Source organism: Scomber scombrus, chromosome 7 (assembly GCF_963691925.1).
Source record: "Scomber scombrus chromosome 7, fScoSco1.1, whole genome shotgun sequence".
Lineage (NCBI taxonomy): Eukaryota > Metazoa > Chordata > Actinopteri > Scombriformes > Scombridae > Scomber > Scomber scombrus.
This window is the reverse complement of record NC_084976.1, coordinates 10,952,504-10,966,408: the sequence shown is the minus strand read 5'-3', so window position 1 is coordinate 10,966,408 and position 13,905 is coordinate 10,952,504. Positions and strand designations below refer to the sequence as shown.

Here is a 13,905-nt window from a genome sequence, read left to right as displayed (position 1 = left end):
CAGCCTTAGTTGTGTGAGGAATTGACAATTCAGCTTTTTTATTCAGCTGTTTGTCTCTCAGAATGCAGTAATGTAAATACACTGTTATAGTAAAATGAGAGCTTGTATGTAGCCTTAGGTGAGATTCATTTCAATCAGCAGTGATTAGTTTACAGATGTAAAGCACTGATGACAAAAAGTTAATGACGTGTTTTTGGTAGAAACTCTATCCTGTCAGTTTCACAGATGAGCCCCACAATCAGACAGCAACAAGATGGAAGAAGTGTTGCTGAGAGCGAGCAATGAAATTTATTGACTGATGAGTGTAGTACAATCAACATGCTTGATATTCGCAAGCCAGTTTAACTGTCAGGTGCCTGACGAGTTGTAATGCTGTTTATATATCTATATAATAAGTGTGGCTTTTTTTCAAGACGAAGGCATTCTGAAACATTTTATTCTAAAACAAAAGTACCCACCATGATTTCTTCACTTGTCTGAGATCATTTCTGACAGAACAGCATGAATAAAAATGTGTGTGTGTCTTTTGACATTTGGTATAAATCAATCTTAACTCGAGTGGCTCTTTCAATGACATTGCACTGGAGATTATTATGCATGATTATTGTGTGATGCACTGACTGTGTCAATTGTGTTTTGATAATAACTCTGAATCCTTATATAATAAACATATCTACTAACTGTGGCATTTGTTGTTGTTGAATCATTCGTGTCATCTTCAAGTCTAAACTAAGGAGAGGAGGAGCCGGGGATCAAATGACCAACCTTGCAAAAACTGAATGACCTGCTTTACCTGCTAGCCAAAGTACAATCATGGATAATTATGTTTGCTTAAATGCCTCTGTGTTTGGGTGACACACACACACACACACACACACACACACACACACACACACACACACACACACACACACAAGATCATGGTCACTCTCCCCAAAAGTAGCCTATACAGACAGACAGACAGACAGACAGACAGACAGACAGACAGACAGACAGCTTCTTCCAATGACCTTTCCACTCTTCACTCATACTGTGTACTACAGTGCACTCTAGTGGTACTGTGTTGTACCTGCAGAGAGTATACACTACAGCATATTCACTGTTTGAAACATTTTTTTATTGAAAGATTTGTCTAAAAAGAAAACAAAAAGAAAAGAGACATTTGAAACTACAGCAATATCCACTGGTTCTACAGACACTCTCAGAATCACAATTTGAAAGACATGGGAGGCATGTGACCAAGCAAATAAAAAAATAGCATCATCAAAGTTATTTCTGTTTCATCTTCTTTTACACACGTGTACAAAAAAGATCTCATAAATATTACTTTTGTTCTCACGTTCTCTACTCTCTCTCTCTCTCTTGTTTCAATAATTTATTTTCCAATAGAGGTTAGTATTTGCTTGATTTTGGTTGAACCATGCTTTTTCTATGTTTCCGTCTCCATTAGCTTCCTTTCATTGGTGGAGGGTCAGGTAGGCGGGGCTTCGAGGGGGTGACCTCAGAGCTGGTGTCAGACAGTTTAATAGTGTGTATATTTTTTCTTAACTAGTACAAAGTATTTTAACGTAAGAGTACGAATTATGGAGATTCTTATTTGCAGATTATTTTGTTTTTCAAGGGCTGCAACCAGGAACGTGTCTTTTCTTTCACTTGAAAAGAAGCACACAACTTGCAGGATGCTTTTTACATTGTCAAGTCACGGATAACAATCAACAGGAACTGTCTTTATCCTGTCTTAAAATGGTCAATTACTGTCATTCAGGAGGTGCACCTCTTCAACACCCACCCAACAAAAGACAACCTCACTCCCCAATACTGAAAAGTATTTAGCAGCTCACACATCATAATCAATTATAAAAACAAAACAAAAAAGGCAACACAATAAGAAAAAAAATAGTGAAAACAACAACGTTCTCCTTGTCCTCTCAGGAGAATATACATAAGCTTAAATGATTTCGTTCAACAGAAATGCCCTTTTCCTTACAGAGATCGTCATCCTACTCACATTTTAAATGGCTTGTTTTTGGCAAGACAGTGGTGTAAAAACAGTGTGTTGCATGGACTGAGACAATGCATTTGAAAATAATTACATCTAGAGTGTTTTGGCTTGCAGTCATACAGTTACTGCATCTCACTGTGGACATTTAGGATGTAGCCACAATGCAGCCTGAGGACGATGTAATTATGTGTATACACAACTTTGAAGAGTACACACCAATATTCCACAGGATAAAATGCATTTTCCTTACCACTAAAATATACTAAACCAACTTGTTCCCAATAATATACCCACCTCTTCCACTACCTCCACAGGTTGTCTGCTCCCTCCCACCTTACATCATTAACACGTTTGATTGAAAACTAAACAAAGCATCTCAATTTTCTGGTTGAGGCAATTGTGTAAAAGAGCTACTGCATGTTCTCAGTCACTGATACACTTATCTCACACGCCAACAGCATGTCAAGCAAAAAAATCTCAGTTCCGGAGGTGAAAAAATAAAGAGAAAGCAACATGAGGAAAATATCTTCACTACCTAGTTTTTTCATCTTTGGTATAAAATATGCCACCTGTAGGCTGCGTTTTTTTAAATTTTTTATTTACTTTTCTTTTTGCAGTGAGACAAGCAAAGCAGGCAAAGCAAAAACATTTTGAAGGTGAAAAGAATGCAAGTAAAAAACAAAAAAAGAGAGAAATACAAATGTGATGGAGAAACAATTCTTTTTAAACTCATGATAAAACTAAACTAAACTGCATTTTCCAGGAAGCAGTGGATTGACCCCTCCCACAAGTCCCACACGATTTTTTTCTCCTACCAACCAACAGCTGCACTGCACCACATAATTTAAAATCATCTTCATACAAATACAACCATATTTTTTTTTAATCCTGTACAGATAGCTTTTAGATTTAGTCTCCGAGAACTCTAAGAACCCCTCAAATCACTCAACCACTCAGTCTTTTTTTTAATAATTCAACACTATGGAGACTGTTTCCCAAAGATTGAGAAAATTAAGGCAATAAAGATTTACGAAAACATTGATATTCTAGAAAACTACTCAAATAATAAAAGGATGAAAATGATGTAGCTTAATATCAAAGGAAGACAACCTGTTTTTTCTAGACTTTGCTTCCTTGCTTTTTTAATAAAAAAAGTCTGAAAATCTACCTGCACATTCAAATGTTCTTTTTTTTTCTCTGTACAGTTTGTTGGTTGAGTTTAGATTTCAGTCTATGTCTTTTCCTTTGGAGGCAAAGTCCAGTCTCACAGTGAGAAATAATAAACTCAAAGTTGCAGACTGCGTTTGATTTCATTGTCCTCAAGTTCAGCAAATCATCATTTCTTTTTTCTTCTTTGTCGTTTTCTTGGTTCAACCAGGTAAGAAATAGAATGGAATTTTTTTTTTTCTTCATTTTGTCTTTTATTTGGTGCCTGTGCACAGTGGAAGCATTCTCCCCTCAGTGTTGTCCATGTCACCTTATTTTGTCCCCGTTTCATTTTGATTCTCTCTGTGTCTCCAGCGCCTCAGTGCAGTCCTTCTAAAGGCAATGCAGCAATGATTCCTACCATCTTGTTATCTAAAGGAGGCAGAAAAACAAGTCAGTGAAAAAAGGTAAATGTGGAAAAAGTCACTATCACTAAAACAGGCACAACATGCTTTGTCCAACTGCTGCTCGTTCAGGAAACCACCAGCAGGTTATTTAGGAAGCTATCATGAATATCTGACACCTGCATGTGTGATTGGAGCCAACATGCAGAGTTAGGAAGGACATCAGGAAATGGTCTACACCTGAGCAGCTTGGGCCTCAGTCTACTTTAAAAAAATACTCACTGATTTAGTATTGCACTCTTATAACACAGCTGGACTCACAGTGTACACACATAAAATACAAAAGGATCAGTATCAGTGCAGCAGAAGCAGAGATATCATCTTTTTTATTCCTGTATTCATCCTTGTCAAAACTTGGTGTCTACATTACCTACAAAATTTGACCTCTAACAGTTTGGTTGGAGGTTCGAGTGTGTTATGCTGGTTAAATTTTCAAACAAGTAGTCTTCAGCCCCCAACTGACGTTATCAGACTTCACAAAGTTCCCTCTGGAGCCACAAAAGGCTTTATAGTACTTTTCCACATATGCAGTAGAACTCCACGAGACTCGTAAATAGGCTTTGATGTGTAAAGTCGGTGAAGCTCCCCTATAAATGGCTTGATTTTCTAACATGTCTCTCTTCTTTTCCTCCAAGGCTCTGTCTTGGTCTTTTCCATGTGAATATGCAAAAAGAAACATCTTTAAAGGAATAGTTTGACATTTTGGGAGATATGCTTATTCACTTTTTCCGCTGATAATTAGATGAGAAGTTTGATGTCACTCTTGTATCAGTCCGTAAGATAAGAAGTTGGAGCCAGTAGATGGTTAGCTTAGCTTAGCATTAAGACTGGAAACAGGGGGAAACAGCTAACTTGTGTAAATGTAACAAAATGTAGCTACAAATTAGTAAAGAAAGTTGCGGTTTTACATTATGTTATGTGATGGCCAATTTCTTGGCCAGGCACAGTAACTGTGATGTTACCTTTTAAAGGACCATCTCCTTTATGCGGCTTCATATTTAACTTAAAAATATTAAAGATCCTCATCTAATCTGCACAATAGCAGAAAAAAGTCAAACAATTTCTTTATGAGACTCAGTAAAGTGTATACAAGTATACTCTTTTTCTTTAGCAGTCTAGCAATATTAAGTAGGGAACCCCATTTTTAAAAAAGAGATTCCCTACTTAACATAACTTATTGCTTTGATTTAGTAATTGACAGCTTGGACAGGAAGCATCGGGGGGAGAGAGAGAGGGGAATGACACGGACTCCAACTGGAATCAAACAGAGGATGCTGCAATGATGTGCTACCAAGGCGATGCAGAGCTTTAATCTGAAAAATGAATCTGAGTTACTTCTGAAATTAAATTACAGCCAAAATTGGCAAATAATCACATAACCTATTGATTATATTCACGTAAGAGCCAAGTGACAAGTCTATGTGAATATATTCAAACTGATTTACACTATAAATAAAAAAAGTCCTAAGAAGTTGTGTTTTGTATGAAGGAGCTCCTGCCTATTTGTCCTGATAAATCTACCAGTAAGAAATATTGATGGTCTATCTAATATATTACTGCTTCACAATGATATGGTGCTGTGTACTACTAGAATCACAGATTTGCATCCATCTTCCTTTTCGCTTGGGGTCCACTTTCAACAGCACTGTCACTGCTGTTTTTGTAAAATAAAACAGTGGAACAACATCTGCCTGACTGCTGTAGAGGGAGAATGCAATGGATAGAGAAATCTATCTATTTACTTAGTCTGCTGGTAAGAGTAGGCTGTGGCATGATCCCCTGTATTCTCCACTGATAAAGGCTGCTGCCCACTTGCGTCCTGTGAGGAGGGAGCGGTTGTCTGTGGAGATGGGTCTGTCACCACGCCCTGATACCAGAAACACAAACAGACGCAAGTCAAATATTTAACTTTCTGGTGTAATAAGGATGTTGGGCTCTAAGCAATGAATACAGATTATCCAACACGTGGTATTGAATAAACATGATTATCTCAACTTTGCAGGCTCCGTCTAAGAATTTTAAGAATTCACAGTTAGTTCCTCTGGTTTTTGTTAGTTTCATATACATTTTTGGCAATGTCCATCCGTGACCTACAGGAACTAAAACCTGATTTTCTGACATTATTAAAGCTTAAAACTGGAATGTGGCTCAGTGGCAATATATAAGTGACACTGTGGTTTACACTTATTATCAGCATAGCCATTCTAAACTGCATTCACTGGAATATTTTAAATAAGTTAAGTTCCTCATTACACATAATTCAAATTGTTTTGTGACTCTGCAGTAGCATAGATGTTGCCAAAAACCCTAAACAGGCTGTTTAAATAGGCTAAAATAGTGAAATGACTTGAATGAAGTGAGTGAACAACTTATTTTTGTCCTTACTTCCACTGTGATGGCAGAGGCAGGCACTGCAGTGTACTGGGGAATGTAGGTTCCTTGCATAGGAGCAGCCGCTGCAGCAGGCATGTACTGCAGAGAAAGAAGGTGGGGCAAAGATGCAGAGACATTATTATAATATAGACACAATCAATATGTCCTCCAGAATCTCTGGATTCACAGTTTTGCTCGGTCCCAGGGTCATTGCACATTTTCCACATGGATGCAGAGAAAGATGAGTCAGACGAGGCAAAAGGGGAGACTCACAGTGCCTGTAGTCCCCAGAGACAGGTGGTTCATCTGCTGGGTGAGAGGAGCCATTACACTGGAGGGATGAAGAGACAAACTGGGCTCGATGGCCGAGGCTGGGGTGATCACAGCACCCTGAGGGAAAAAGGAAGGACACATGACCGGCTGGGTTATAGACAGTGTGGTGCAAGGTGAGGAAAGTATTGTCAGGTAACCAGATGATTATATCCAATAACATTTAAGGAAAAACACTGAGACCATAAAAACATAGGAGGTAGGATATGGAAGTATGGTAGAGGAGAGAAGATTGAAGTAGAAGACTGGCTTGGCAGAACGAGTGTAAGATGAAGGAGAGTGCAGAATGAAATGTTCCTCATCTAAAACTACACCTTTGAATTAAGAAACAATAAAGAAAGGAAGACTTGTAGGTAAAGCTGGATAACATAACAAGATTATCACAGCTGAGATTTGTCACTGTGTTTACTGCAGTGTGGAAAAAGTGTGAATATTTCAAACGTGTAAACCTGACAGAATAAGAAATGCAGCCAGAAGAAATAGCTTAGACTTCCAATCCAGTTAGGTTTGATGACTGCAAATGGTTTGACTTTGTACATGGCAATGCAGCCTGCCAGGCAGGCTTGACAGAACATGCCTCTGAATGCAGCAGAAAGGCTTTTACTGTAAATCTCTTCAATGTGAAGGGCTTTGATGCAGCCTTACACCTTGATGCGCTCAGCTTTACTTTTCTAGCATGGCTCTGGTACAGACTCAACGGCAGAGATGTGCTGAGATGCCTGGAAACATCCCTGCAGCGGTAACCACTATTCATTTTTGATGGCTGTTTAACTACACTTCCCATGAGCACAGACAGCAGCACTGGATCCATGTCAGTATTGCTCCAGAGAGCAGTCAGCACCTCTGTAACTGCATGTTGAGACAGGATGTTAGAAGAACACAGGTATTAAATTTAGGTATTTTAGGCAACAGCCCAACTCTATGGCAGTCTTCTTAACAGCTCTGTATCTGAAGGGCTTCATAGTGAGGCTCACAAAATGACAAAAACACATAAGTCAACACAGACACACACACACACACACACACACACACACACACACACACACACACACACACACACACTAATGAAAGTTCTAGCTGTGTGAAGCGTTCCTCTTGAAGGCACATACAGTCTGTCAGAGCTGTTCACAGCTGTGAAGCTCTAAGTGCAGATCCTTATGTCTGCAAGCTTCACAGTAATGCTCACACACACACACACACACACACACACACACACACACACACACACACACACACACACACAAACAAACACACACACACACACACACACACACACACACACAAACACACACACACACACACACACACACACACACACACACACACACACACACACACACACAGTCAAACAGGGATTGTCAAAGCTGTTAACAGTGGTGAGAGCTCTTCCTCCTAACTGCTGTCTTCATAGTTGTTTGAAGAACACAGCGGCCTGGCTATCAGAAATGCTCTGTCAACTGTCCTCAACATCGCAATTGAGCGGCACTTCTCCTGCATATACACACACGCACACAGACACACACACACACTCGTTCACGTATACCACACACAGAAGCATCCACACACAGATGCATCACGGATCTTCCCACAAACCAGCACAAAGCTTTGGCTCAGGCAGGTAGATTTAGCAGCCAGGATCTAACTAATACCCAAGCTTTTCATACATCTATATAATATGTTCTCTCGTTTAATGATTTCTCATCCCTCGCTTTTTTCTCACTTGGTCCAAGCTCATAGCAGGCTCCCATGCAGAAATAAAGCTGCATAAAGCAATAAGGAAACCCACAATAACCAATTGTCTGCTGTGATTTATTTGTACAAGTGTTAAACCTGCTATCCTGCATATGTCTACATGTGTACACTATGCATTAGTGCATAGTGAATAATTGTACTGTATGTGGTACAGTACACACACGTGTTGATGTTTTTCTTGAGCTTAGCAATAAATGAGCACGCAAGACAGACAGTTAACTTTTCCCTGAGGACAGGAGAGAGAGAAGAAAATGCATGTTCTTTCTTTCACTCCCCTCTTTGTGCTGTCATTTTTCCCGTAGAGAAGTAAAGCTGACTAGCAGAATGCTGCAGGCAGTGTGCAGCCTCAAATAGTGATAATGATACCCGTTAATCGTGAAAACTACTCACTACTGCTGGTGTGACAGGAGAGCTATGTGCGTTAGCACGCAAAAGATGTGAACTAGATTTATTTGTTCTTTTTCAGGTGGTGTGGCCTGAGAAGCAGATGTTTGTATTATTTTACAAATTGATTTTCCATACTGAAACCGTGCCTTCTTTCTCTTTCACTGTGTCTTTGTTTACGCACAAAGCAGGGTTTTAAAGGACGATGTCAAGTAAAAAGACTGCGTCTTGCCTGCGTCATAAACTCCAAATGTGCACCCACATGCATGCATGGGTTCAACAGACATTCAGCATTTAAAAAAAAGAAGAAACAAATCCAGGACTGCGCACTACTTGCAAGATCCAATATGAACTGAACTCCGATTTCTTCCGTCACATTCTTCACCCCCTTTGTCTCCTCAAACGGGCTTAACATGGCAATTTAACTCAGGAAGATCTGAAATCCCAGTTCTTTGGATGTCTCATTACAGCCCTCCCCAATAAGCTGCCTTCGTTGTCTTTTTTGCTATGCATGGTTAGGGTAATGCATTCATTTCCTGTAAGGGGATTTGTGAGTAATTATGCAGAAAGACATCCTTTCACTAATTAAGATGTAAAGACAGGGAGTTCAAGTAATCTGGGCATTCCACCAAGGCTCAGAATCACACAATTCTTAAGGCACTCCCCACTGTGCATATAGGTGTGCTTGTGCGTATCTGAGTTAATTTGCGTGCACACTTAGGCTTGTGTTTGGGTGTATATTTATAATTGTGTGAGTGAATGCATGTGCACCTTCGCTATTCGTGAGGAACAAAAACAGCGTGCAACACTATTTTATTTCTCTCAGTCTAACCTTTTAATTATAGTCATTCAATTCTGTGAAGTTGTGTGCATTCGTCAGTGAGACGCAAAACAACCACAGACATGTTAAAATCTCTAACTGCATGATGGACTGCTGATTGAGTGATTAGTAGAGGTGTGCTCATGCACGTCAAACTAAATGTGTCAATGAGCGCACACCATTAATCCAAGTTACCAGTCATTAACTGTGGTACAGCAGTGAGGAGATGCTGACGAAGCCTCTGCTACCATAGGAACAGAATTAAGCCACTGTGTCTCTCTCAGTATCCCTCCCTGATGCAGCTTTAATTTGCCAAGCTCTTCTGTATCCAGGAAATACAATGACTAGGCTTCTTCTTTGTTGTTTAACAGGGATTTTGACTATGCATAGACAAGACTAGGGAACAGGCATGCACAGCCCAGACATGCTTTTGCAGCAGTTGTTTTCCTTTTCTTTGTTCTGATTTATTCTTTGTAAATCCCTTCTTTCCTCTTCTCTCCCTGTGCCTGCTTCTCTCCACTGTCCTCTCTGTCAGATGCACGCATTTGTTTTATTTATTTTCTCTTTCTCCCACCACTTATTCTCTCCACTCTTCTATCTCAGTCTTCTCCCAAGTCTTAGGAAGTCATATCAAGCAGCCTGCCAAATAATTAGACAGGACATTTGTTTGAAAACACATTTACAGATGGATATTATCCTCTCTCGCAGACATAATTTTAATCAGATACAACAACAGAATGTTTTTAGGAGTTGGCAGATAGACACAAAGAGGAGGACAGATATGAGAAGAGAGCGACAGAGAGGAAAAGCAGCAGAATTTGGTACAATTTTATAACTATTGTGTAAAACAGTTTCCTAGAATTCCTCAGTGCATGGCTGATATACCATATCTGTGTTGCCTTTATCCTCCATCCTCCCACAGCTGACAATTTCAATGGAGCATAACTGAATTTTGCAGTTGTTAAATTGTCTGCATATGTTGGCAGAAAACCAACTTAGTAACACTTGCAGAGCAGTTTGGTCAAAATCTGGATGATAAAATCTTTCCTGACTGTCGCCTCTTTGTGAGGAAAGCCAGCTTGGTTTTCTAGAAAAATCATCCATATGCAGGGAGCCTACAATAAATCTAAAAATAACTAGTCCAGGATGTGTGTGTGCATAAATGTCTTTTTTTGCCAGCTATGATGGCTTAATGATCACTGAAATTCTTATGATTAAATCAGTCACTTTCTAAATGGCACAATAGTATTAACTCGCTATGAAAATACGTGTTCTCCTGTGACATTCATTATTTCCCCTTCATGTGAACCCTGACTAAGGAGAAGGCCTTTTCAGAGCAGGTTTGTAATTTGTTGATGTTGAATTATACACACACGCACACACACACACACACACACACACACACACACAGACCCAATGATCTCTGACCCAAAGGCATGAGAATGTCAAGGAGACGGGAGGAAAATGGACAGTTGGAATGAACAACTTTGTTTATCTTTTCAGATACAGACTGCACCAACCTGAATGAACCAACTTCATCTTCTGCTAGCTCACTCTCGCTTAAGTCGTAAATTTAAGGGCAGACCCTGTTCCTTTGAGACACTCCCTCTCCTCTTCTTTTTTAATGCAGTGTCTGAATTGTTCAGAAAATGCGACTTCATGTGCAAATATATATAAGCACGTATATTTATGTCTATATTCATGTGTATTTCATAAAATTTTTATCAGTTTGATATTATGGAAATTCTTAATAGTTTCAGTTACAGATAAAAAAAATTAAGGCCTATTAATTTTATTCTCTATTTTAAGTGGTTAATCAATATTACAATTTCCCACTGTTTCATGATGTATTGACATTGTCATTGACAAAAGAAAAGGGTGAGTGTCCAATTTCCCAGCATGTGATTTTCAGATATTTAATAGGAATACAATTAGAATAGAATAGAATAGCATAGAAAGCTTCATTGTCATTATATGTAACATATAATGAGATTATAGGTGCCACTCCATTTGTACTTTTGAGACAATAAAACAACAACCAGGAAAAAACAAGACACACACGCAGCAAAAAAAGATGACATAGTAGGACCAGTTTTTTGTCTCCACACAACTGAATTAATTAGTAATCAATGTGATCCCTCTAAACAGTGATCCTTTTTCTTCAAAACACGTAACATAGACTATGTTAAGCCACAAGTCAAACCATGCCGGTTTCCATTTGAATAATCTATTATTTATATCTATTTTCATTGTGAAGTTAAACCTTGTTTAAAAGGTCTTTAGACATGCCCAAGGACTATTCTGATAAGTTTAGAGCTCCATGCACCCAACTCTACAGCCCGCCACTGAATGCACCAAGACTGGGACACCTCCCTGTGGTGTGTGTGTCCACTACACAGCCTCAGCTAGTCTGACACTGGACTTTCCTCCTGAGAAGCAGTGAACCAAAGCTGTTTCACTCACCCTACTGCAAAAGTTCTCATCTGACTGTCATTCTGGCGACCCGAGGATAACAGAATCTGCTTTGTCTTGGTCAGCACTTTCAGGGAAGTTTGGTCATCATCAAGCCTTCACCATTACGGAAACAGTAGGAAAATCATCTACCATGCTTCTGTGTCAGAGTTGATGCAGAAATGATTTTAAAAACTTAATTTTGTATTGGCTGTCTTGGCCCCTCATTGCATTTTTGACTCATTTTTGATAACATTCATTGTTTCGTCAGCAGTAACTTGGTAATTTAATTTACCCTTTTATTCATGAATACATTCATACATTCATTTCACTGGGTAGTTAAATGAATATCTTGATTTATAGCCAAGTAGTTGTTTTTGTGTATTCCTTCATATCAGAGGATGGAGTTGTATTCAGAGTCCATGACTTTCAGGTATAAGACTGATTTATTTTATTGATATATTTTTCCTCCTTATTAATGAATTAATCAGTGGAGGCGCTCAGACAAAGCTCAGACAGTCTGAGTACATCTGAATCATTCAGATCATTATTGTTATACAGACCATCAGAATGATGAGACCTCCAGCTGGATGTGAAGTATAAATTCATAGACAACTATAGATAATTGTTCTATATAGTGTAAGTTTTCTGTGCCTGCAGTTTTATTTCAAACCAGCAGGGAGCAACCTTTTATTATGGATGTCAGAGTCTGCTGCGCTGAGCTTTTGGAGCTGCTATACAGAGGTTAAGCAGGAGCTGCTGTACAGAGGCTGATTCAGCAGAGTAGGACTCAGATGCGGGGCTATAATTTTACTCTGATAAAGATAAAGATAAAGATACATTTATTGATCCCACAGTGGGGAAAATTAATTGCTACAGCAGCTCAAACAGAACTGAGTTTAGCTGGCGTATTCAGTATTTGTTGGAAACTGTGTATTTTTTCTTTTATTATTCGGCTTTTTGCAATCTTGGTGATTCATATAGATTTATCAATACCCTGTTATTGTCGCTATCATTTGCATGCCTGTGTTGTGAGATTAAAATGGTTCACAACAGAAAAAATGACCTTTTTAAATAATGTTACAGTACAGGTAAAACGCAGTTATTGTGATCATTCTAGCACAATACAAGATCTATGGTTTCTAACATGGATAAGATGGATTCTGAAATAAATCAATTAGTGATGTGAATGTCATCTTAGCATCCATGTACGTATGAAATAAAGATGCAATTTATTTGAAAGGAGTACAAGTGACAAATTTGGAGATATGCTCACACACACAGATGATGGGCAGAAATGCAATGTGAAAAGGTGGCAATGAAGAACGGGAACATATAAGATACAGTGTGACACAAAAACATAGAAGATGCTGGTTAATCAAACTTACTGTAGGTTGCATAACATACTGTTGATGTGGCATCCAAGATGTACTCTGGACCTGTGGAGAGGAGAGTAGAAGAAGAGAAGAGAAGAGTAGAAGAAGAGAAGAGAAGATAAGAGAAGAGAAGCGAAAATAACAGATGGATGACGAAAGAAATAAAAAGAAAAAAAGAAGGAGAGTAGAAAGAAAGGGAGGAAGAGAAAAATAAAGTAATTAAAGAGGGAGGGGATGAGCATGTGTAGGAGGATGCAGAGGGGAGGTCAGGAGGAGATGAGAGGAAAGAGAAGATCAAAAAGAAAATTATTAAAAGTGGGTAAAGAATAGTGGAAGGGAGAAGATAAAGAGGGACAATTGGAAGACAGGATGACAGGAATGGAGCGAAAATAAGGATACCAAACAGAAGAAGAGAAAAAAATAAATCATTAGCTCAAGTCTTTACAAGCCCAATTCTGAGCCTCTGTCCCTGCGGCAATGTGTCTTAAAGAATATTACAGCGGTAACTGAGGGTCCACTATACAGTATGTTATGTTGTAATTATAAGAGGATATGGAGACCACAGAGAGCAATACTGTCTAATAATTACTGCTTCACAGTGGAGGTTTCATCATCAAAGGCTGTCTTGGCCACAAATCACCACTTTCATCTCCTACTGCTACCCACTGCCCAACCCCAACATGAGGAGAAACAAGTCCCCAAAGGCCTCTTTGTCACATATAAGATATAGTAAGCATGCACATAGTAATAATATGTGTGTGTTTTAGCATACCAATATCAGTCTATGGGGAGTTAAAGTAATGAAAG

General features: G+C 38.9%; 1 protein-coding gene across 2 annotated transcripts in view; it reads right to left on the bottom strand.

Moving 5' to 3' along the window:
* Positions 1–1,187: 1,187 nt before the first annotated feature.
* LOC133983270 (RNA-binding motif, single-stranded-interacting protein 3-like) overlaps positions 1,188–13,905 on the bottom strand; it is a 137,188-nt gene continuing 124,470 nt past the window's right edge. For both annotated transcript variants that reach the window (XM_062422298.1, XM_062422297.1), the window contains exons 10-14: positions 13,111–13,161; positions 6,259–6,375; positions 5,998–6,084; positions 5,355–5,479; positions 1,188–3,580 (exon numbers count right to left, since the gene is read on the bottom strand). In XM_062422298.1, coding sequence (XP_062278282.1) covers positions 3,577–3,580; positions 5,355–5,479; positions 5,998–6,084; positions 6,259–6,375; positions 13,111–13,161 — 384 coding nt within the window. In that variant the 3' untranslated portion in view covers positions 1,188–3,576. The remainder of the gene's footprint in view (positions 3,581–5,354; positions 5,480–5,997; positions 6,085–6,258; positions 6,376–13,110; positions 13,162–13,905) is intronic.